Source organism: Neophocaena asiaeorientalis, unplaced genomic scaffold, assembly GCF_003031525.2.
Source record: "Neophocaena asiaeorientalis asiaeorientalis breed wild unplaced genomic scaffold, Neophocaena_asiaeorientalis_V1.1 scaffold547, whole genome shotgun sequence".
Lineage (NCBI taxonomy): Eukaryota > Metazoa > Chordata > Mammalia > Artiodactyla > Phocoenidae > Neophocaena > Neophocaena asiaeorientalis.
In genome coordinates this window covers 1,618,463-1,641,732 of record NW_020185330.1, presented here as the reverse complement: position 1 = coordinate 1,641,732, position 23,270 = coordinate 1,618,463, and the positions used below count along the sequence as shown (strand labels likewise).

Here is a 23,270-nt window from a genome sequence, read left to right as displayed (position 1 = left end):
TGATGCCCCAGCACCCTCCAAAGTTGCCCAATAAGGTTTTTATTTTTAAGTATTAATATGAACTTAAGTTTTGACATATTTAATGTATTGGAATCTTCTCTAGTCATTTAGTCATTATTTGTTTCAATACTTGAGTTCCATCTTTGGCCATGAGAAGCTCCTTCAAGTTAGGAATTGTTGCCTTTTGAGATGATCCTAGTAGTCTTAGTAGATTTTTTTGCTTTCCATTATGAAAAGATGTCCTAGGCTTAGTTTGTACCTTTCGTGCTTCAGTCTTGGAATTAACCACTTTTCTAAGGAACGCTTAGCTCTTTTAGTGAGAAATGGTGTTTAGTGATCATAACCTGAGCCATTGTGGTGCTAATTCTTACTGGGTTGTCATTGTTTCGAGGCCTTTTTGGTGAACAAATTCAATTTTTGATTACAGCGTTTTAAAATACACCCAGAATCTTACAATCTTTATTGCTACTGCTGTATTTCAAGTCATCATCACTTTTTGTCTGGATTATGGCAGTAGCCTGTTAAATGGTCTGCCTACTTCTAACCATACTCTCTATATTAGTCTGTTCTAAAGACAGCAGCCAGAGTGATTTTTTTTCAATAAATTTATTTATTTAATTATTTTTGGCTGTGTTGGTTCTTCGTTGCCACCCTTGGGCTCTCTCTAATTGCAGCGAGAGGGGGCTACTCTTCGTTGTGGTGCACGGGCTTCTTTCTCATTGTGGTGGCTTCTCTTGTTGAGGAGCACGGGCTCTAGGGTGCGCGGGCTTCAGTAGTTGTGGCTTGTGGGCTCTAGAGCACAGGCTCAGTAGTTGTGGCGCGTGGGCTTAGTTGCTCCGTGGCATGTGGGATCTTCCCAGACCAGGACTCGAACCTGTGTCCCCTGCATCGGCAGGCCGATTCTTAACCACTGCGCCACCAGGGAAGCCCCAGAGTGATTTTTTTTTTTTAAACAAAGAAATCAGATTGTATCTCTCCTCTGTTTAAAGTGTCCCATCTCCCTTGGAGTAAAATCCAAAGCCTTTATTTAGTAACAAGAGCAAATAAAGTGACCATATGCCAAGGTTTGCCTGGGACAGAACCAGTTTATGCTTGTTGTTCTGGCATCCTGTCTGATTTATTATTTGTCTCGAGTTTTAAATTTTTTAAATAAAATATTAACAGTTGCATTAAAATAAGTTAGGATAGATTTGGTTGACCAAATGCTTTGTATTTCTAGCTTCCTCTGTTGTCTTCTCTCTTATATAATATTTCAGATGTATGTACACTAAAGACTTCTTACTTCAACACGAAGATGACCAATAATATCTTGTCCTTCCTCTCCTGACCTTTTCTAGATGTAAGGAAACTAAACCTTTCTTTCAAAGACAACATCCTAGGTGACTACTGATAAAATAATTTCAGTCAGTCACAAATGGCTGGGGACAGCTAACTCCATACAGTCTTTTTTTTTTAACATCTTTATTGGAGTATAATTGCTTTACAATGGTGTGTTTCTGCTGTATAACAAAGTGAATCAGTTATATATATACATATATCCCCATATCCCCTCCCTCTTGCATCTCCCTCCCACCCTCCCTATCCTACCCCTCTAGGTGGTCACAAACCACTGAGCTGATCTCCCTGTGCTCTGTGGCTGCTTCCCACTAGCTAGCTATTTTACATTTGGTAGTTTATATCTGTCCATGCCACTCTCTCACTTCGTCCCAGCTTACCCTTCCCCCTCCCTGTGTCCTTACAGTCTTGGCAAGCGGGGGGAGAAGCATTGGCCACTGCTATGCTGCTGGTCTTTTGGAGTTAGCAGCCATTTGTACTGTGGTATATGTCATACCTGTGAGATATCTTAAGCTGCCAAGCTGCCATTTGACTGGTCAGTGAAAAACCTGGGAAATTATAGGTTAGGCTTATGAGAAATATATATGGGAAACAGAGGATGAGCCATCCTGCATACAGAGAGTAGTCCTTTATAGTGGCTTTATCCTTTACTGCATAGTGCAAATCAACCACTTATTACTATTTAGTACTTTTAAAATTTTACAATGAATCCTTTTGCCTGAAATAACTGAAAGAGGAAAAAGGAAGTACATGTTTAATGAAAAATGAAGTACTGAATTTTCATTTCTTAGAACAGTTGATGACATATAACTTGCACAAAGGTCATCGTTTACTCTCCATAAGGGCCATGGAAGTATCACTGATCGTATGAAAATCCAAACACACAGATCTGCTGACACAGCCTTAGCACCTACTTTGTAAGTTAGTGTTCGTTTTAAGAAGACTGTGTTAAAGACAACAATTTGACACGTGTAGCTGGAGACAGTGCATTTACATATCATTCTGGGATATGTGATTTTTCATTTAGACTAAATAACTGTTCTAAATTAAATTTTTCTGATATTTTATTATGAAAATTTTCATGCATACAGCAAAGTTGAAGGAATTTTCCTGAGAATACTCTTATACTAATCACCTAGATTCTTCCATTAACATTTTCATAAACTCACTTTACCACATATCTGTCCATCTGTCGATCCTTCTAGCCATCCGTTAAACCATCTTATTTTTTTGACTCATTTCAAATAAATTGTGAGCATCAGTACACATTGCCCTCACTATATGTCATTAACTAGATATATACATAACTGGAAGTATATCATTAAGTAGAGTCCAATATTTGCTTACGTGTATGTTTCATAAAATTAATATACAATGAAGTGCACAAATCTTAAGTGTGCATTTGTTAAATGCATACACCTGTGTAACTTAGGCTTCTGTCTCAATATAGAACGTTACTATTACCCTAGAAAGTTGCTTCATACTCTGTCCCAGTCAATCCATACTCCTTCCCCAGAGGCAACCACTGTTCTGCACTTTTTCCACCTTAGATCTAAACTAATTTTGCTCATTTTTGATTCCGCATTTTCTTATTCATACACAGAGTGAAGTCATAGCTATTAATGTGTTGGCTCCAGTGCAGAGCTTTGCATGTAATTAGATGATGCCATTATCAGCTGTTTCCAATAGAAAATCATTTAATTCCAAAAATTGTTTGGGTTTTTCATTCAGTTGATGGACTCAAAGTAAAACTTTCGGAAGTTCATTCTGTTGAAGGAAAACACTTGTCACTGAATGTTAGTATAAATTCATTTAAAGTTCAAAATTGAAGACAAAGGGTTTGTTTTGTGGTGATAATACACCTACAGATTTTGATAAAAAACAATGTCCTGGTAAAAACAATGTCCTTACTAAATCAAGAAATCTGTGGAGCAGAAATGAATTTGTAATTGGTTGAGGTACATACAAAATTCATAATTGCATCCAAACATGCTGTGATATCTTACCACTTAAGATAGAAGTGGTAATTGCCAAAATACGTAGGTTTTTGTTTTTATATACACTAAGTAATGACTATAAAGTTTTGAAATGAAGATGATGCTGAAGAGAATATTACTTTAGCATGGCATTAGGACTTTCTTTGCTGTCCATCATCAATCCAATTTTTTAAATGTTTGAGCCTTTGAAGAGCTATTTTGTAAAACAACCCAAGAGTCCTTCTTTGGTGTTGATTGATTTTTAATGAATGAGCCCTCTAAATGTTGGTTGCATTTTCAAAATCAGTAGAAAATCATTATTCAAAGTATGAATTAGTGGAATGCTTAAAGAAAAGAACAAAACAAATTTCAGCTTTTGAAGGTTTAGCAAGTTGCACTTTTTATAACAAAGCTTGTAAACAAAGACCTTAACTATTTATTCCTATGAAAACGAGGGAGGAATTGTACACATTAAGTGAGGAAAGCTCAAATGGTATACTAGATTAAATTCTGAAATTTTATAATTGTATTTTGGAGAATCTCCCCTTGTGGGAAGAGTCTCCTCTTGTTGAATGCTTGCTTTTAGCTGGATAAATTTATATTCTGACCTGAAATGGAATGAAATTGAGAAGGCTTACAATTTCATAGCATCTCTATTTGGCAAAACATTTAAAATAATTTAAAAAATAGAGACAACTTATTTGATGAGTTTTGTCTTAGAATATTTACTGAAGAAATTTACTTTAGAGGCAAAGAATAGAACTGCGAAAATATGTGGGCTAAAACATTTTCATATATTTACCTGGAGAGAATATTTTCTCAATTAAAAATTATATCTGCAGGGAAGAGTCAGTTGAAGGTATGGATGATTTCAAATTAACCTTAAAATTAACTTTGAAGATGATTGTGGGCAATTTTATGAAACATTGAAAATAATAAGCATATTGGAAAAATTATTTTTCTTCAGAAAAAATGCCAACGGACATAGTTTTGAGACAGACGTGACTTACAAAGCTGATTAAATTATTAAGTAGGAACTAAGAAAAGTTATTTTGTTTAACTTATGTTTTAATATTCAGGTAATTATAATGATAAAGTTAAAAAAATTTTGTTTTAAATATACATAGGTATATTAAAATACATAGGTATATGTTATCTTTTGAACAATTTTGTTTACTTTTTGATAAGTATTTTTAACTTTTTATTTTGAAATAATGTCTAACTTATAGAAAAGTAGCAATATTAATATAAAGGCATTTTGTACACTTTTTATAAACATTCACTAATCTTTAATATTTTGCCTCATTTGTTTTAGCATGCTTTGTTTTTTTTTTTTGCGGAACGTGGGCCTCTCATTGTTGTGGCCTCTCCCGTTGCGGAGCACAGGCTCTGGACACGCAGGCTCAACGGCCATGGCTCACGGGCCCAGCCGCTCCGCGGCATGCGGGATCTTCCCGGACCGTGTCCCCTGCATCAGCAGGTGGACTCTCAACCACTGAGCCACCAGGGAAGCCCAGCATGCTTTTTGTATATACATATTCTTATTGTTTTCTGAAACATTTGAGAGTCGGCTGAATACATCATATCCCTTTATGCATTAATACTTAATTATGTATAAAAGAATTTCATTTTTGAAAGTAGTTTTTGAATTGAACTGTCTTTAGGTCGACCAGTGTAATGAAACACGTTATAATTCAGTACATAAGCGTTTCAAAAAATTGTATCATTTCAGTTATTTTAGTGTTCCCTTTTATCCTCAAAAGAGTCCTAGTCTGAACAGTCATTTGTGTGGTCATCCTAACAATAAGGACATAATAGGCACTCAGTTAATATTTGTTGAGTGATTGAATTTGTGGCCTCCTGCTTCCAATGTTGTCTTTTAGCTGTATGGTGGTGATGACTTGTGTGTTGTGAAATCTCATGATCCACACTCACTTCCCCTGTGCCATGCACACAGCTAACAGAATATATATAGTGACTTAGACATTGAGAAGAAATATGGTTGTTAAAGAATATATTTTAAGCACCTAAAGATATTGGAATACTTTTTATAAGATTTGGTAGATTCCAGGGCATTTTTAGAATCATGGCATTTAGAGCTGAAATGGATCGTAGACACACAAGATCTAGCCCAACCACGTATTTTATGGAAGAGAAAACCGATGCTGACAGTTAGGTCATTAGGAAAGTGGGACATTGCTCCATGACTCCTTGCCAAGTTGATTTCTTTAACCTCAAAGATTTTCTTAATGGACATTTTGATAATGAGTTATCAGACTATAAACTATTCTTTATTTTGTCAACATAATAGTAAATCGTGTTTGCCAACAAGACAAAGGGCAAAGACTTTTATTTTTTAGCTCCAGGAGGAATGTGGGGCTAATTTATTTTTTTTTAAGTTTCTTTTTGCGGTACACGGGCCTCTCACTGTTGTGGCCTCTCCTGTTGCAGGGCACAGGCTCCGGACGCACAGGCTCAGCAGCCATGGCTCATGGGCCCAGCCGCTCTGCGGCATGCAGTATCTTCCCGGACCGGGGCACAAACCCGTGTACCCTGCATCGGCAGGCAGACTCTCAATCACTGCGCCACCAGGGAAGCCCTTTTTTTTAAGTTTTGAAGCCAGGGGGATGGTGCTAGGTATAAAAGAACCCCAAATTCCTTTGAAATTCTTTTTTAAAAGTTTTAAAAATGCAATCAGTTGAATTCTATTTATTTCCCTTTTGTTTTAGTATTCTGAAGAAGCCAATAATCTCATTGAAGAATGTGAGCAGGCCGAACGACTTGGAGCTGTGGATGAATCTCTAAGGTTTGGGGTTTTTTTTTTGCAGTAGTATTTTATGCTTTTTCATGTGAAATGTTAACTTAAGAAAAAGAATACCTCTATTTCTTTTCTTTGTTTAAAGTGAAGAAACGCAGAAGGCTGTTCTTCAGTGGACCAAGCATGATGATTCCTCAGACAACTTCTGTGAAGCTGATGGTATAACATTTTTTTTATACTATGCATATTAAGATTGTGCCTAAGGAAAAGAAATTCTTTTAAAATAATTTAAAAAATTATTTCTAACAGTTTGGCAGTTCCCCAAGAAGCTAAACACAGAATTACCATATGACTTAACAGTTCAGCTCCTCAGCATATACCCAAAAATATTGAAGACAGGGAAGCACATACTTGTACACCCATGTTCACAGCAGCATTATTCACAACAGCCAAAAGGTGGAAACAACCCAAGTATCCATCAGCAGATGAATGTATGAACAAAGTGTGGTATACACGTACAATGGAATACTATTCAGCCATAAAAAGAAATGAAGTTCTGATACATGCTGCAATGTGGATAAACATTGAAAACATTAAGATAAATGAAATAGGCCAGACACAAAAGGACAAATATTTTATGATTCCACTTATATGATATATAGAGAGTAGGCAAATTGATAGAGGCAGTAAGTAGATTTGAGGTTACCAGGAGTTAGGGGGCGGGGAGAATGGTGAGTTATTGGTTAATGGTTACAGAGTTTCTGTTTGAGGTCATAGAAAAGTTTGGAAACAGCAATGATGGTTGCATAACATTGTGAATGTATAAAATTAATGCCATTGAATTGTGCTCTTAAACATGGTTAAAATGGCAAATTTCATGTTATATATATTTTACCACAATAAAACAATTTAAAAAGAAAACCCAGTTTCTGCAAAAGAAAAATTTACCTCCTGAGTTTTGCAGTTCTGTGTACTTAGTAATATATATAATTTTTGTGATATGTACAGGTATTTTGCATAAATAGATAAAAGGTAGAGATTGCAAAAACCTGCTTTTGATATATTGGCCTTGGATTGTTAAATATTTTCCGTAATGATGGGCTGTGTTATTTTTGGAAAAGAGAAAAATGAACCATGAGTTGTGTCTGTGACACCTAAAACTAAGCCAGAGCTCTGGTATGATTAAAATCTAGGAGCCCTAGAACCCATTAGAACCATTTGATTTATGGATTTATTTATTTAGATTTATAGATTCTCCTAGTCTTCCTTTTTTTTACTATCTACTTTTTTGTAAGTTTGTTAGCCTTTTAATTGGCTAAACAAAATTAAACCAAATTGAGTTTTTGTATCCTTCTTTGGTTCTTTTGGAACAGATTAATGATCTTCTAAAAAATCAGTGAAAAGAACGATATAGATCATTTTAATTATAAGCAAAAGATGAATCTTGCAACACCCCTTCCCCCAGCAAAAAGAGGGAAGAAAAAGGGAAAGTACTTATTTTTAATTTGTGGCTTCATTTTTGGAAAAAAAGATACATATGCTTTCCTTAATAAAAACCATGACCATATTTTGGCAGATACATATCTAAAATCCTTTATTCCTAATTCTCAAATCTGAAAACTTTGAAAAATGAACATTTTTCTCCTTAAATTTAGTACAGATTCATTCAGTGTGAATATTCATGTTTTTACTGCACGTTTATATTCATGTTTTTATGTGTTTGATTAAAGGTTGCTGTCCCAGCCCCTGCTAGAATAATATTGAACATATGTTGCATGTACTGTATTACCTTTCTAAAATCTGAAAAGTTCTGATTTCCAAAATACATTTGGCCCCAAGGGTGTTGGGTAAAGAACTGTAGACTTATATCTAGCTTTAGGCCAGTAAAGAAAGGGGGATAAAATGCTCTCCCAACCCTAACTTTGCCATCTTTTCTGCAAGGATTCTTTGGCTTAAACATTGTTATGTGAGATAAAATTCAACTTATAACATGCAGCATAATTTTTTTAGGCCTGCAGTGTTAGAGAAAGAATGGTACTACTTTAACCAAAGTATCCTTTTAAGACTACATGCTTACATTTGTGTCACAAATCAATAAGTCACTCCTTTATATGGTGTAGTTCTGTTATCTTGGGTGAATAACTTGTCCATTTATATTTGTTTCTTCTGTTAAAGGAGGGTAAATATTAAAAAAAAAAAGGACAGCTTTGTAAGCAATAAATAATGTATGTAAATGGTAGGTAGAGGATAAAAGGTATTTTGTAAATCCTAATTAGAAATTTGAGCTTTTGTTTTCTGGCAAAATAAGGTTATAGTAACCTTTTTTTAAGTAAAGTTGGGAGAGAGGAAGTATTTGTTGTAAGTAAAATTATGTCAACTAATGTTTATCTCTAACGAGGCAAGATATTAAAAATTTAATCATTCCTTGGTGGTTAGTATTCTGTCTTAAAGTACTCGATGCTGAGTGTTATTTATATATATATTTTAAGAGTCAGAGTTATTTTTTATGAATTTATTATAGTTTGCTATACTGAGGTAATACCTATAGTATTAATTGAGATGAACAGAGATATCTGTTCCTGAACTAGGTGATTCCATGCATATTTGTTTTTAAAATTTTTATTTTTACTTCTTCTAGTTATTTTAATTGCTACTTCTGCCTTGGACTCTCAGTTATTTCTAGGTGCTGTCACTGGGCTGTTTATAGAAGCAAATTTTCCCCTAATTTATGACTCTAATGAACTGTGAATTGGGATAAAAATAACCAAGCATAGTTTTATCTTTGTTTTTTAAATGAGAAGTAGGTACTCTAGAGAGCTTGATGGAGTCTCGTGTAAGCATCTTTGCTCAGAGTTTTGTCATCTACTTTGGTTGCTTTGGGGCCATTTTCACTCACTTCCTCATTCTTTGTTGGTTCATACTGTTAAGCTTTATCGATGAGTCCGGTATTACCGTGTTATTAACTAATTCCCCAAAGCCACTGAGGACCAGGGGCCATAATTTTTTGGTTTTATTTTAAAGTTATAACACATTATACAAATTTATAGAACGTATGAGAAACCAATATCCCACCAATTTTGGTATGTTTTCCATATATCTCTGTAATTAACTTTTCTATAATGCCTTATCTTTTCATTTTATTAGACAGCCTTTGTACTTAACAGTCCTGTTGACTGTAAAATGGTCTATTAAGATATATCATAATACCAATGCCATAGTTAATATTTATTATACTCTTACTGTTGTGCTAAGCACTCTGCACATATAAACTTCTTTATGTCTCACAGTAATGCTATGAGTATTATCTCCATTTTACAAATGAGGGCACCAAGGCATAGAGAATTTACATAACTTGACCAGGGTACCGAAGTGAATAAGTAGTGGGTCCTGGATTTCTAACCCAGGCAGTCTCGCTCCAGGGACTGTGCTCTGCTCTGTTGGACATTTAGGTTGCTTCTGATTTTCCCTTTTATAAATAATGCTGATACAAATATCATCCTGCTTATAACTTTTTGAATATTTAGGATTATACCTTTGGGGCAGCTTTGTAGTGGATCCTGATGGTGGTCATGTAAGAAGGAAGTATGTGGTAACAAACTGTATGGTACTAATATGTCTTCATTTACCTTAGTTACTGATGAACTCATCACATTGTGGTTAATGTGATGAGAAATGTATGGTATATTCTTTGCCTGGATAGCTTATAAGGATTGAATTACTATGTTCCTTCAATTCTAAAATTCACATATTCCTATTTTTTTTTTTACCATTTCTAAAACCAAGATGCTTTGTAAACAGTGTGTAATTTAATGTGGCTGTGTTTTTTCCTTCTTTTCCCTTCTTTTTAGGATTTCTCCTAAAAAGGTGTTTTTAAATCCTAGATGCATTGTTACATTTGTGGTGCCTTAGAATCGATGGAATACAGTCTGGTCATATTAGCTTTTTAAGGTTACTGAAAAGAAGGAAGATTATTAAAACATTTTATTTTACAGACATACAGTCTCCTGATGCTGAATATGTCGATTTGCTCCTGAATCCTGAGCGCTACACGGGTTACAAGGGACCAGATGCTTGGATGATATGGAATGTCATCTATGAAGAAAACTGTTTTAAGTACGTGTCATTTTCATTTCGAAATTCCTGAAAGATGTGTTCATTTCTCTTTATAAACAAATAAACAGAATCACAATGATTTAAAAGAACAAATCAAATTCACCTTATTAAAGGATGTATTTGGACATGGAAATGTACTTGTTCATTAATCCAGTTGCCCTCTGGGGAAACATGTGGACATGCGTTTCAACAAATAATTCTTTGTTCTTTAAAAGACTTAGAACAGTGTTAGACTTTTATGGGAATATTGTAGGCATTTCACAAATGTTCCTTAAGTGAATTATAGAATCTAATTTTTTAAATTAATTTTTATTGGAGTATAGTTGCTTTACAATGTTCTGTTAGTTTCTGCTGTACTAGAATCTCATTTTATAGATGAAGTAACCTAGAGCCAGAGAGATCATATAGTTAGTGGCAGGGAATAGATTAGGATGTATAATTCCTAATTCTCTTTTTGGTGCTCTATACTCCTCTTTTTGTGGCTATAGTTATTTTACCTGCTTTAAAGTTAAATTCTTTTCAGAGAATAATTATAATTAGTAACATTTGAGGACTCACGGTGTGCCAGGTATTGTGCTAAGCATGTTACATACATCTTCTCCTTTAGTCCTTGTAATAACCCTGTGTTGTAGTCATCACTGTTTATAGATGGAAGAACTGAGAGTTGGAAAGGTTAAGTGATTTGTCCAGTGTCAAAGATCTAGTAAGTGGAAGAACCCCCTTTGTACTGTTACCCACTACAGTGGAAGCTGTCAATTTGATCATTGAGAGACTGAGACATGCTTCAAGTTTGTCCACTTGTAAGCCTCTAGGTTGTAAACAATGTATGTATTGGTTTTTGGAAGGGATGCGTGTGTTTGTGTGCCTGTGTGCACACAATCGTTACGCTATCTCAGAGATGGGGATAGTTCTGGGAAGATTTCTGGAGTTCCCAAATGTGGCAAAAATACATTTCACTTTTTATGTCAAATATACGCATAAGAGATCAGCAATTTCTTTTTTTGACTTGCAGAATTTCTACAGTTTGGGAAGTGGAGAGGTTTCATTATTTACTCATTTCTGCCACGTGTATCATTTAAATTCTCTTGACTATTATTAGGAATGTTTGGTTTACTGAGTTTATTGACTTACTTTAAAGGTTTTTTTCCTTAATTTTTTTTGATGTGAACTAAAATAAAGTCCAACTAAAGCATTTGTTAGATTTTATATAAGTTTTATAGTTATTTCCTAACTAGTTTATATCATGGTCCCCATAATATTTCTAAAATATAAACAATGTATGAGGCACTAAATTGAGGATGTTAAAATACAACTTACATGTTCTGTTCTCAAAATGTCTCAAGCTGTGCAAATTTGTGAAATAGATAAAAGGACATTAAAACAATCCCTACACTCTACTAAAGATACTAATGAGTATTTATTTTGAGATTTAAAAACACTTTAGTGACATACTAACTCTCTCTTTTTTTTCTTGTTAAAAAACTACCTATTATTGAAATCATAACAAACTTGATGGCCTCAGGGCAAACTGATGTACTTAAAATTACCAAAGTGGAAAATAATCTACCCACACTGTTTTTTCCCTTTTTTATTTTAGTGCTTGTGTTGGATATTTACAGTTTTTGCTTGTTTGTCTTTCAAGTAGCAGTGTACTTTGTGACACACACACACATATATGATATATATAAAAAAATATTAGTAACTCTAGGAGAAGAGCTTGACTGGTATTTTTTTCTTCCTTTGTTTGAAGAGGTGATTAGGAAATGACTTTCTGGCTGCTACAATGGGAAAAGATCAGAAACTATTATCACTAAAACATAACCACCCTCCCTTAAAGCAGTTAGAGAAAATAAATATTTTATAAGATCAGTGAAACAATTTTATTTTGGATATAGTCATTAAAAAACTTTCTGAGATAAATTCACTTTTACTTAAATAATTATAACATGATGGGTAACATATTTATATTTTATACTTTAATTCTTTTGTTTGTAGGCCACAGACGATTAAAAGACCTTTAAATCCTTTGGCTTCTGGTCACGGTGAGTTATTTATTTGCACTGTTATTTTTCAGCCAGTGAACTTTGGTTAGAAGGAAGGAGAAGGCAAGATAAGGGTTGGCATAGAGCAGTTGAGATCATATATTCTTGTTTTCACCGAAGTTATGTCTCATTCTTGCAGAGAAATTGGTGTTGAAAATACTTACACTTCAGTAAGGAGTATTTTTGTAATGAAGTTCATTGTGTTAGACTACCATAGGATTAAGTTTAAATTATACATTTATTCTTTTATGCATTTTTGCAGAATGTGTGTGTTCAGGCTTTCTACTATTTGTACTCATCTTTTAGTTGAATGAATATCCAAAAAACTTCTGCCTCACATCTTTCCTAAAACTTGAAATTGTTATATATATTGGGAGTCTGATTTCAAATTCACATGACTTTATATCTCATTAACATTTTTCATTTTCTACTTACACTCAGGGTTTGGCTTAAATGCTGCCTTCCCCGCCCAAATTTCCCTGATCCTCTTAACTGGAAGTAATCTCTCTCTCCTCATAAAGTGATCTTATGTATTGTTTTGTTCCTCTTAACAGCTCTTTCCACTTGCTAGCATTATTTTACTATTATTTATATATCTATTGATCTACCCTGGTACTTTGGACATATGGGCAGCATTTATTGATTTCATCCCTTAATACAGAGTCTGGAACATAACAGATGGAATAGTTTGTTAGATAAATGATCAATGAAATTCACCCTCCTCCTTTAACGGTCTTGTCTACAGTAGTGAAAATCACTTGTTCCTCCAGCAAATGATTATCCACCATTTACTATGTGCTAGGCACTGTATAGGTGGAGAGGGGATGTAAAATTGAAACTCACAAACCCTGCCCAGTCTATAAGAGACAGAACAGTTTGTCGAATAAACCATTTCAAGTGTATGATTTCAGGCTTTTTCCTTAGGAAATATATATCCCTGTTCTCTGAATATGCGCTTACTGATGAAATCTTTGATGTACTTTTAGCAAATGTGGAATGGTTTTCATTTTTTAAATTTATTTGAAAAGCTGCTGATCTCATAGAGTCAATAAACATGAATTTCCTCCTGGAAGGCAGTGAGATTGCAACATTCCCTAAATGTTGGCAGACTCGTCATTCTTAGAAATGAAAGAGCATCTTTAAACAAGGCTTTTGGATTTATATGGAGTCACATATGGTACTCAGTGGAAACTATTGATTTACTATCAGATGAAATGCAAATTCCCAGGCAAGAGATGATCTTCACTATGAACTCACATTATGAGCTGATAAGTTAATTAACCACCCTCACTTATTTTAAAGATAAATGGGAACAATTTCAATGTTTATCGTTAGGGAACTAGTTAAATGAATTATGGTATATTCATATAGTAGAATATAACCATTCTAAATGTTGCTGAGAATTTATATTCATTTATATCAGTGGTGATCAATAGCACATTTAGGAGAAGAAGCAGGTACCAAACAGTATGTATAATATATATATATATATATATATTTATTTTGGGGTACGCGGGCCTCTCACTGCCGCGGCCTCTCCCGTTGCGGAGCACAGGCTCCGGATGCACAGGCTCAGCAGCCATGGCTCACGGGCCCAGCCGCTCCGCGGCATGTGGGATCTTCCCGGACCGGGGCACGAACCCGCGTCCCCTGCATCGACAGGTGGACTCTCAACCACTGTGCCACCAGGGAAGCCCTATAATATATTTTTTATAAAAACATAATTGATATAATATCTAAATATCCTGTACACAAAGAAAAAAACATTTACCAAAATGTAAATGGTATTTATCTTTGGGCAGAGGGAGTTATGGATGATATTTTTTATTTTATCTTTGTCTTCTTTTTTTTAACATATATTTGCAATGAGCATATGGTACTTTAATAAACAATGGCATTAAATAAAAGTGGCGAAGTGGAGACAGTTTTTCAGTAGTTGATGAGCAGCTGCATACAAACTGCTGAATTGTGTATAATTTGAATCTTACAAATAGTCTTTAAAAATATTCCTGAATAAGGTAAAATTTTATAATGTCAGTCCCAGGAGTTTGGAAGCAATAACACGCATCTTTAGCAGAAACTGTGTTATAGCTGTAGAACAAATAAATAAGTGAAAAGACTCTGACAGCCAAATAACTGTGAGTCCTTAAGATATTTAAGAGTACTCTCAGGTGATAGATTAGATTTTTCTTTCCTGTCAGCCCATATTAAATCTTGGACAAGCTGAAAATACTCTTTATCCAGGCTCTTGGCGATGAAACTGTTTAGTCAAATCAGGCATAATTCCTTTCATCACCAGAAAGAGTTGCAGTCACAGGCACATCTCCCTCTAAGATTTTATTTATGTGGGTGAACTGATGAACTAAAGGTAACCTCTACTAAGTCTTATTTTTGTGGAAGTGTAGCAGTTTAAAAGGAGCATCTGGAAGGAGTTTTTAATAATAAGCATTTTGTTTTCTTTTTTCAGGGAAAAGTGAAGGTAAGTATGTCTTTATCATACATCACATATATGAATTTGCTTATACATTCAGATGTTTGTTGGGCAAACTTGTTTTGTTCTTCCCGCATGTGAGACGAAGAAAAAGTTAATTTTTATTTCTTTACCTGAAATTCTAGGGGTGACAGCATAGGTTAAGGGAAATGTGACTCTTTGTGCCTGGGATCAGGCAGTAGAGACAGCCTGCCTCAGCCTCTGATAATTCACTGGTACATTTTACCTATTGCACGTGAAAGCTAGGCATTTCCCCAGCCTCTGTCAGGGAAAACGTCTCCTTTACTGGTTGAACTCTAGTATCTACTAGGTCTCATATAGGAAGGTTCTAGACATGATCAGAGTGTTGAGCTACCATCTTCCAAGCCTGTGGTGACTCTTGGGTGTAGGTATCATTGCCAGCTCTTTAAGTTAATTATAAAGCTAAAAGTTTTAACATATTTTAGGTTTACTCTGTCTTTTGGGGAACGTTTTTGCTTTATGAGTGAGATTGAAATGATTTTTGTTACTATTTGAAGATCTCAACCTGTCTCTCATTATCAGAGAAAAGATTGTTAACCTGTAGAGGCTGTCCTTAGAGAAAATATCTTATTTATGAGTATATTTATAAGTATTCATTTTAGTCAAATATGAAAGCTGATATATTAGGTGATTATCTAACTGGATCACATTCAGAGAATATCTACTTCAGGATTATAAAACTGAACTGGAAATTTCTTTAGAAGGCTAGGTCCCAAGTAATGTCACACTCCTACTGCCCCCAATTCATGGTCCAAAACTTGAAAAAAAACCCTCAAAGCCTAGAGATTCCCAGTAAGGAAACAAATCACTTGTAATCCCACAACCCCAAAATAATAGATAATGATAATGGCTAAGAAGATATGCTAGTACTTTTCAAAGCAATTTACAAATATGAGTTTATTTAATCCTTCCAACAATCCTAGGAGGTATTATTTTTATCTCTATTTTATAGAGGCGGAAAATGAGTCCCAAAAAAGTTTAGCAACTCCGCTAAAATCTTATGATTTGTAAGTAGCAGAGTCAGGATTCAAATCAGTCAGTTTGGCTCCAGCGTCTGTGCTTTAGTTACTATCTCATACTGCTTCTCTGCTAACATTTTGACAATTATTATTATTTACATGTTTATATTTTTATAATAGATATATTTATAGTTTTATATATTATCATTACCATGTCTACTTGCTTCCTTAGCCTATATCCTCATCAGCTCAGGGTGCTCTAACAAAATACCATAGACTAGGTGGCTAAAACAAAAGACATTTATTTTCTCATAGTTCTGGAGGCTGGGAAGTCCATGATCAAGGTGCCAGCAGATCTGGTTCATGGTGAGGGCCCTCTTCCTGGCTTACAGACAGCTGGCCTTCTTACTGTATCCTCACATGATAGAGAGAGAAAGAGCTCTGGTCTCTTCTTCTACTTATAAAGACACTAATTCCATCATGGTGACCCCACCCTCATGACCTTACTTTGATTACCTCCCAAAGACTAATTACCTCCCAAAGACCCACCTCCAAATACCATCACATGGGGAGCAGTGGGGGTTAGGGGGAGGGTTAGGGCTTCAACATATAAATTTTAGGGGGGACACAAACATTCACCCATAATAGCCTAGATTTCTAGAAGTGGATCTACTGGATCAAAGGATAAGGACATTTTAGGCTCTTGATACATATGACCAGATTGCTTTTTGTCATTGGAAGGGTGTGCTAATTTACACCCCTTCCAGTCATTGTGCCTGCTAGTTTTACCTAACCCCCATCTGCATTAAGTATTATATTTTTACCTTTACTCTTTAAAGTAGTATCTTTATAGTTTTAATTTGAATTTTTATTTATTTTTTTATTGAGGTTTAGTTGATGTACAATATTATATAAGTTTCAGGTGTGCAACATAGTGATTCACAATTTTTAAAGGTTATACTCCATTTATAGTTATTTTAAAATATTGGCTACATTCCCTGTGTTGTACAATATATGCTTAATTTGCATTTTATTGTTAGTGAGGCTAAACACTTTTTATGTGTTACTACCATTTATATTTTCCCTTTATGAATTCTCTATTCATATTTTTTGCCCATTTTTAATGGGTACTTTGGCATTTTTATTCAGTTTGTGAGCTCTTTATATACTTAGGATATTATTGATATTATCCTTTGTTGTATTTGCATTTTGCCCGGTTTGTTGTTTGCATTTGTTTATAAAGTTTTCTGACACACAGATGTTTTATGTTTTTATGTAGTCTATAAATATATAAATTTATTGCTTACCTCCTTTGTCATTTCTTCCATTACTTTTATGCTTGTTTGGTTCATTATTAATATTACTATAAACAACTTTGTAAAAAGAACTATATAGTACAATGTTTGTCATCACTAGTAAATGTATACATAGAATGTTCACATAGTTATAATAATTATTTCCTATGCCTTTTTATATATTATTTCAAATAAACATTTTCATGCATTGTCGTGTTCCACATTCTTCTCATTTTAACAGTTTTATATTATTCAACCATGTTAACTAGTATATAGTATTCTATCATGTCAGCTTAGGCCTTGTATATTTTGATTATTTCAGGTTTTAAAAATTATATATAACATAATCATCTTTCTGCAGATTATCCACCCCCCCACCTCCATTTTGAGTTATTTCTTAAGACCATAATTCTAAAAGCAGAATTGTCAAGTCTAAGTATATGAACAGTGATCTTATTAGGTCATAAAATACAAACGATGTTTGGTTTTTGTAACATCTCCTTGAATTGCTTTTTTGAAATATTGAATAGCATATAATACTACCAGCTATAATAATATACCTCCAATACTATTTTATAATTTTTATTTAACTTTTCTCATTTTAAAAAGTGTATAATGAGTTCTTAATTTTTATAGCATGAATTGTTACTAAGGCTAAGTATTTTTCCATGTATTGATTTACTATTTAAATTCTGTGTTTTGACCTCATATAAAACATTTTATCCAGAAAGTTATGAGGCTGGGGCCACCTAAGGCAGTGCTAAAGCCTTCTAAAGACCGAGCAGCCAAGTAGAACTTAAAGTGAATCCATACCAAGAACCTCTCTTTCCTTTACAAACAGAATTTGGACCTTTGAATCACTGTTTGTCCAAAATTTGCTATAGTATTTTAAAACTTTTGAAAAACTTACGTTTTGGCATTTTTACAATCTCGTGACTTATATTTCTTTTTATTTCAGAGAACACTTTTTACAGTTGGCTAGAAGGTAATTGAACATTTTTAAGCAAATTTAAATAACATTTTTTTCATTTTTAAATGCACATAAAATTAATTTTCTGCCTTACAGATTTCACATATGAAATTTATATTTCCAAATTACTTTTTGCAGGCCTCTGTGTAGAAAAAAGAGCATTCTACAGACTTATTTCTGGCCTCCATGCAAGCATTAATGTGCATTTGAGTGCACGGTATCTTCTACAAGGTATGTGACATTTTACTTTTATTCACTTTACCACACTTATTTTCAGGTATTCTTAAAATTTTCTTGGTATTTACCTGGATGAGAAAGGATTGATCCTATTGAATATTAGGCAGTAAAAGATTTATTCTTAAATGGTAGTAATCAGGAATGTGGGAACCATGGACCTTATAAGGAATAAAGTTCAGCCTGTTCTTAGCTCTCTTCACCTTCTTTTAAGAAGCTGCTCAAAATCATACATGTCACTTTGGAAATGTTCTTTTGTTGTGGGAATTAAAAAAGCTCTCAAGAGCATAGTTTGTTTTTCATTAGATAGTACTGTATCAGAATCCCTATATTTGTGTGCCAGCTTCAGGCCTGGAGTTTAACAGGTAAGAGCATTTTTTCTGCAGCTCTTCATGCTTTACGAAGGCTGTTGAAAAATTAGACCGTGTTGGAGTTTCATCAATAACATATTTCTTCTAGAATTACAGTATGTTTTACTTCTTAGAAACAAAATCATAGTAACTTTAATTAGGGCTTCAAACTCATTAGTAATGTCAGATAGTCATTTTTGACTTCTGTATCTTGGTTTTATGGATATGTTTATATTCAGAAATTTGATTTTATTGGTCCTGGTTTCTCAGTAAAATATTGAGTTTATTTTCCTTTTAAGGATGGCTTCTAGAAGATAAAATATTAATATGGAACTATTAAAGGCTAAATTATGTAAAACAGTTTTCATGGTTGTATTGATTATATATTTTAAAATATAAAATCACATTAGCTTCTGCAGGCATCAATAACCTAATATAAGTAAAATAAAACTTATTTAATTTTAAAATGCAGTTTTTTAAATATTTAATTCTTCTTTCTTCTCAGATACCTGGTTGGAAAAAATATGGGGACATAACATTACAGAATTTCAGCAGCGATTTGATGGAATTTTAACTGAAGGAGAAGGTCCACGAAGGCTTAAGAACTTGTACTTTCTCTACTTAATAGAATTAAGGGCTTTATCTAAAGTGGTACCATTCTTTGAGCGCCAGGATTTTCAACTCTTCACTGGAAATAAAGTTCAAGATGCAGAAAACAAAATGTTACTTCTGGAAATACTTCATGAAATCAAGTAAATTGTGTATTACAACTTATACATTAATAGAAGAGTGACAAGTGGTATCCAAAATTAAATTCTTAAATATTCAACTTAGAGAAAGGAAAACTATCTAAAAAATAATTAAAAGCTAATTCTGCTCATAGGTCTTTTAGAATTGAGTTTTGGTTTTGTTTTCATTTTGACTTATGTACTAAAAGGCACGTAGTTTTAGTTTTAAGAGCCATTCTTTTGGTATTTGATACTTGCATTATTTTCATATTTAGTTGAACAGGTTGGGTTTGGGGCATAACTTCTACTATATTATACAGTTAGCTTTTATATTTGAGGATAAGAATTTGTTTGGGGGCATAGAATTTTTGATTTTACTATCTATTCTACTCTATTTTACTTATATTATTCATCACTGACCAGCAAAATGTGGTATCAGCAGGACTTTTAATGTTTTATAATACATGAAAATATTTTCTGTTCTATGCAGAGAATATATGTTATTTATGTGTTTTTTTTTAATGTAGGTCATTTCCTTTGCATTTTGATGAGAATTCATTTTTTGCTGGGGACAAAAAAGAAGCAAACAAACTAAAGGTAATAATTTTATACTCTAACTTAATTTTTAAATACAAACTCATGCAGGTATGAATAAAGACTGTGTTTTTATTCTTAACAATAAATCTTGATATACATCCTGAAATTAGAAGAAAAGTCAGAGTCATAATCTCTTTTCCTCAAGAAAAAAGATGTCCAAAAGCAGATCCAACTTAAGATCTAGTTTGTGTTGTTTTCAAAATAACAACAGAAATGTGTACTCTTTACAGAAGGCTTTCATTTCACATTGATGCTCTCATGTAGTAAATAGAACTTATGAATGAAAGGAAAGGGATCTAGAGCACAAGGGGCAGAATTAGTCTTTCGCTGGAGAGAATTCTGAAAATAGTTTTGGCTAAATTACAGGATGCTCTTTAGGAGGAGAGGTTACAGTATTGTTTTGTCAATTCATCTCATTCACTGGGGATTAAAGAAATTTAGTTACACCAGGATGCAGTTCTGGGAAGAACAGAAGACCTGAGATCACACAAAATGGGCTCTGGTTTTTGCCTTACCTCTTAGTAGAGGTATGACCCCAGGCAAGACCATCTTTGTGCATATTTGCCTCAAAATACTACAAATAAAAAATCTCACTGGGAAGATTTATTAAACGCTCACTGGGTGTAGAGAATGATTTTTGTCACTAAAGGGAGAGATGCTTCTACCCTCAGGGGATTTCTAAGTCTTTTTGAGGACTTAAGTAAAATTATATTACTGTTCTCAGTTATAAAGCTATAGGTAAGTAAAGCAGGTGGCCCTCAGTAGGACTGGGCTGAATCTGATTTCATCAGAATATTTATAACAAACAATCTTCCTTTGTTTCTAATTCTTTGTTTCTTTCGATAATGAAATAACCTGATTTTTTTGCAGCTTGCAAACAAAATACTTTGTGCACTCCATTTTTTTACTGTTAGATAATAGTTATTTTTGACCTCCCATCTACCTCCTACTTAAAGCATTCTTGCTAGAAATATATATCTCAGTGCTTATATAACCTCCCAAACAGTTTCCAGGAACTTAGAAGTGAGGGGGAAGATGCTGTAATAATACTTTTTTCCCTACTATTTTCGATATCTTTCTTATTTTTAATACACTTGCTGGTTTATGGAGAGTGTTTGGCATTTACTCATTTTATATTGTACAGATTAAAATATTTCTCACATCGTTTTCATTTTATCGAAACTCTGAAACACTCAGCTTTCATATCCTGTGAAATTTAACATAATTTTTCTGAGTCCTTTTACAAGAAAGGAGTAAAACACCAAGGAAACTTGTTGATATCAGATATTTACTTTTTTAAAAAATAGCAGTTTATGGTGAATATAATGGATTTGAACAGTCATATAAGTTCATTTGAAAATCTCATCTTGTCTCCTTTATACTCTATCAGTGTATGGTTAGAAAGAGAGGACTTGTATGAAAGAGAATTGTTTAGTGTTCAATTCACAACAGAATAGGATCTCACCTGAAGGCTTATAAAACATCTGAGAATTGGGTGAGAATTGTTTTTTGATCAGTTGGTTTCATTGAATATAGATCTCAATGTTTAACCACAGAATGTTTGATTATTCTACCCACTGACTATAATTTTAAGTATTGACTCCAAAACTGTGTAAATTAACAAGGAGAATTTGTAAATGATTTAGGTTCTGGTTATTTTAAGGATCATACATTTTCCTAATCTGGGTTAACTTTAGAATATACTCATGTTATTGGACATTGATTGTCATTTGTGGAAGTCACAAGGATTTTCTCCTTGTTCTGATCTAGTAAATTTCTAGCTTATTAATTTGGTTCTAGCATATTAAGTACATTTAAGCAATTGTGCTTGGTTTTAATTTTGCGATGTTATTTTGGCTCTTGTAAGCAACCACGTTTATTCTCTGTACATGCCACATAGGGATTTACTCAAGAGTTGCCATATTCAAGTGTTTGAATTAGTGAACATAGATTCAAATACCAAGGTTAGACAATGTGTACGAAAGGAAGCACAATCATTTCGAATAGAGGCTTCCAACCTTTACGAGTCTAAGTCAAGAACTTTCAAGGCCTCTCCCCACGACAGTGGTGTTTTTAGCATCTATTGATTGTGAAAATATAACTGCCAAAAATCCACTATGCATTTAGTAACACTTTTAAAGTAAAAGTTGTGTTTTATTAATCATAAAATTTATATCCATTTGGAAATTTATAGTGCATACATGTGAGCTATTTGTTCTGTCTATAAACAAATGCTTGTCTACACAGGGATTTTGTAGACTCTTATACCAACTGTTAAATCCTCCAGAGGTGAGCCCCTCATTGGATGAGAACATCTACTTTAATTTTAGTGCTCTGTTATTAATGTTAAAAGTGTGAATTTCCTTAAATTCAAGGTTGAAACACAAGTTTAAAGGAAACCTCAAATCACCAAAAATCTACTTAGGGAAATATTGCTGGGTAAATATTTTTTCTAAGTATGTTTAAAATTAGAATGACCTCTTACTGAACTCAGTCCAAAAGGTACAGAAACACAAGATATAGAATATTGCTAACATATGGTGACATTTAATATTAATTATTTGGGCTTTGTATTAAATCAATAAGATTTAAGATCTGGGATCCTATTGTAAATCTTTTATTAATACATGTAATGGCTGTTTCAAAGTCTCAGGCTGAATGAAGCATCTGGGGAAAGACTGTCCCCAGAGTATGAATGGAGGTCTGCTTTGAATAGCAGGTTCCAATCTTTGCTGATTTATTCCCATTTTTAGATCTTTGGTCTTGTTCTCTTTTGATTGAGCCCAGTGTGTGGTTTATCACATAAGAAAAACAAAACGTTATATGCTTCCAAAGTTATAGGCCATTTGGTATAATGAATATTCCATCTGAACTGTATGTCAAATTTCCTGTTTCAAGTACCGTAAGCTTGGGATTCCACTATAAGTTCAGGACAGAGGGAATCACTTGGAGGATTAATTAATAATTTCCACTGTAGTAAAAGAAGGATATGTTCTTGGCTTCCCTTCTTTCTTCTTTATTCTTTAAAGACATGTACTACTTTTGAATGAGTTTAATGCATGTTGCCCTTTTATAAACAATATAATACCCTAGTGTTCATGGACATATATATATCTATTAAAAGTATAAATATAAAAAAGGAATGATAAACACCAAATTCAGAATAGTTATAGAAGGTGGGATATGGGACTTTGAAGGGATACATAGGAGGCTTCATTGTAATGGTTTCTTTCTGAAACTTGGTGGAGGGTACATGGATTTCATTATATTCTATATATTTTTGTGTGTGTGATAATAATGTCAATAATAATCAAAGGTCTGGTTGATTTACCTAATTAATACCAGAGAGAAGTGTTTTAATCTAACTTTTTTTTTTTTTTTTTTTTTTCGGTACGGGGGCC

The 23,270-nt window shown here is 33.7% G+C and overlaps 1 protein-coding gene across 1 annotated transcript in view; it reads left to right on the top strand.

The window, feature by feature from the left end:
• ERO1A (endoplasmic reticulum oxidoreductase 1 alpha) overlaps window positions 1–23,270 on the top strand; it is a 45,587-nt gene that overhangs the window by 16,153 nt on the left and 6,164 nt on the right. The window contains exons 5-13 of the mRNA XM_024734734.1: window positions 6,041–6,117; window positions 6,215–6,288; window positions 10,062–10,182; window positions 12,178–12,224; window positions 14,692–14,703; window positions 17,949–17,975; window positions 18,099–18,191; window positions 19,050–19,296; window positions 19,800–19,869. Coding sequence (XP_024590502.1) covers window positions 6,041–6,117; window positions 6,215–6,288; window positions 10,062–10,182; window positions 12,178–12,224; window positions 14,692–14,703; window positions 17,949–17,975; window positions 18,099–18,191; window positions 19,050–19,296; window positions 19,800–19,869 — 768 coding nt within the window. The remainder of the gene's footprint in view (window positions 1–6,040; window positions 6,118–6,214; window positions 6,289–10,061; window positions 10,183–12,177; window positions 12,225–14,691; window positions 14,704–17,948; window positions 17,976–18,098; window positions 18,192–19,049; window positions 19,297–19,799; window positions 19,870–23,270) is intronic.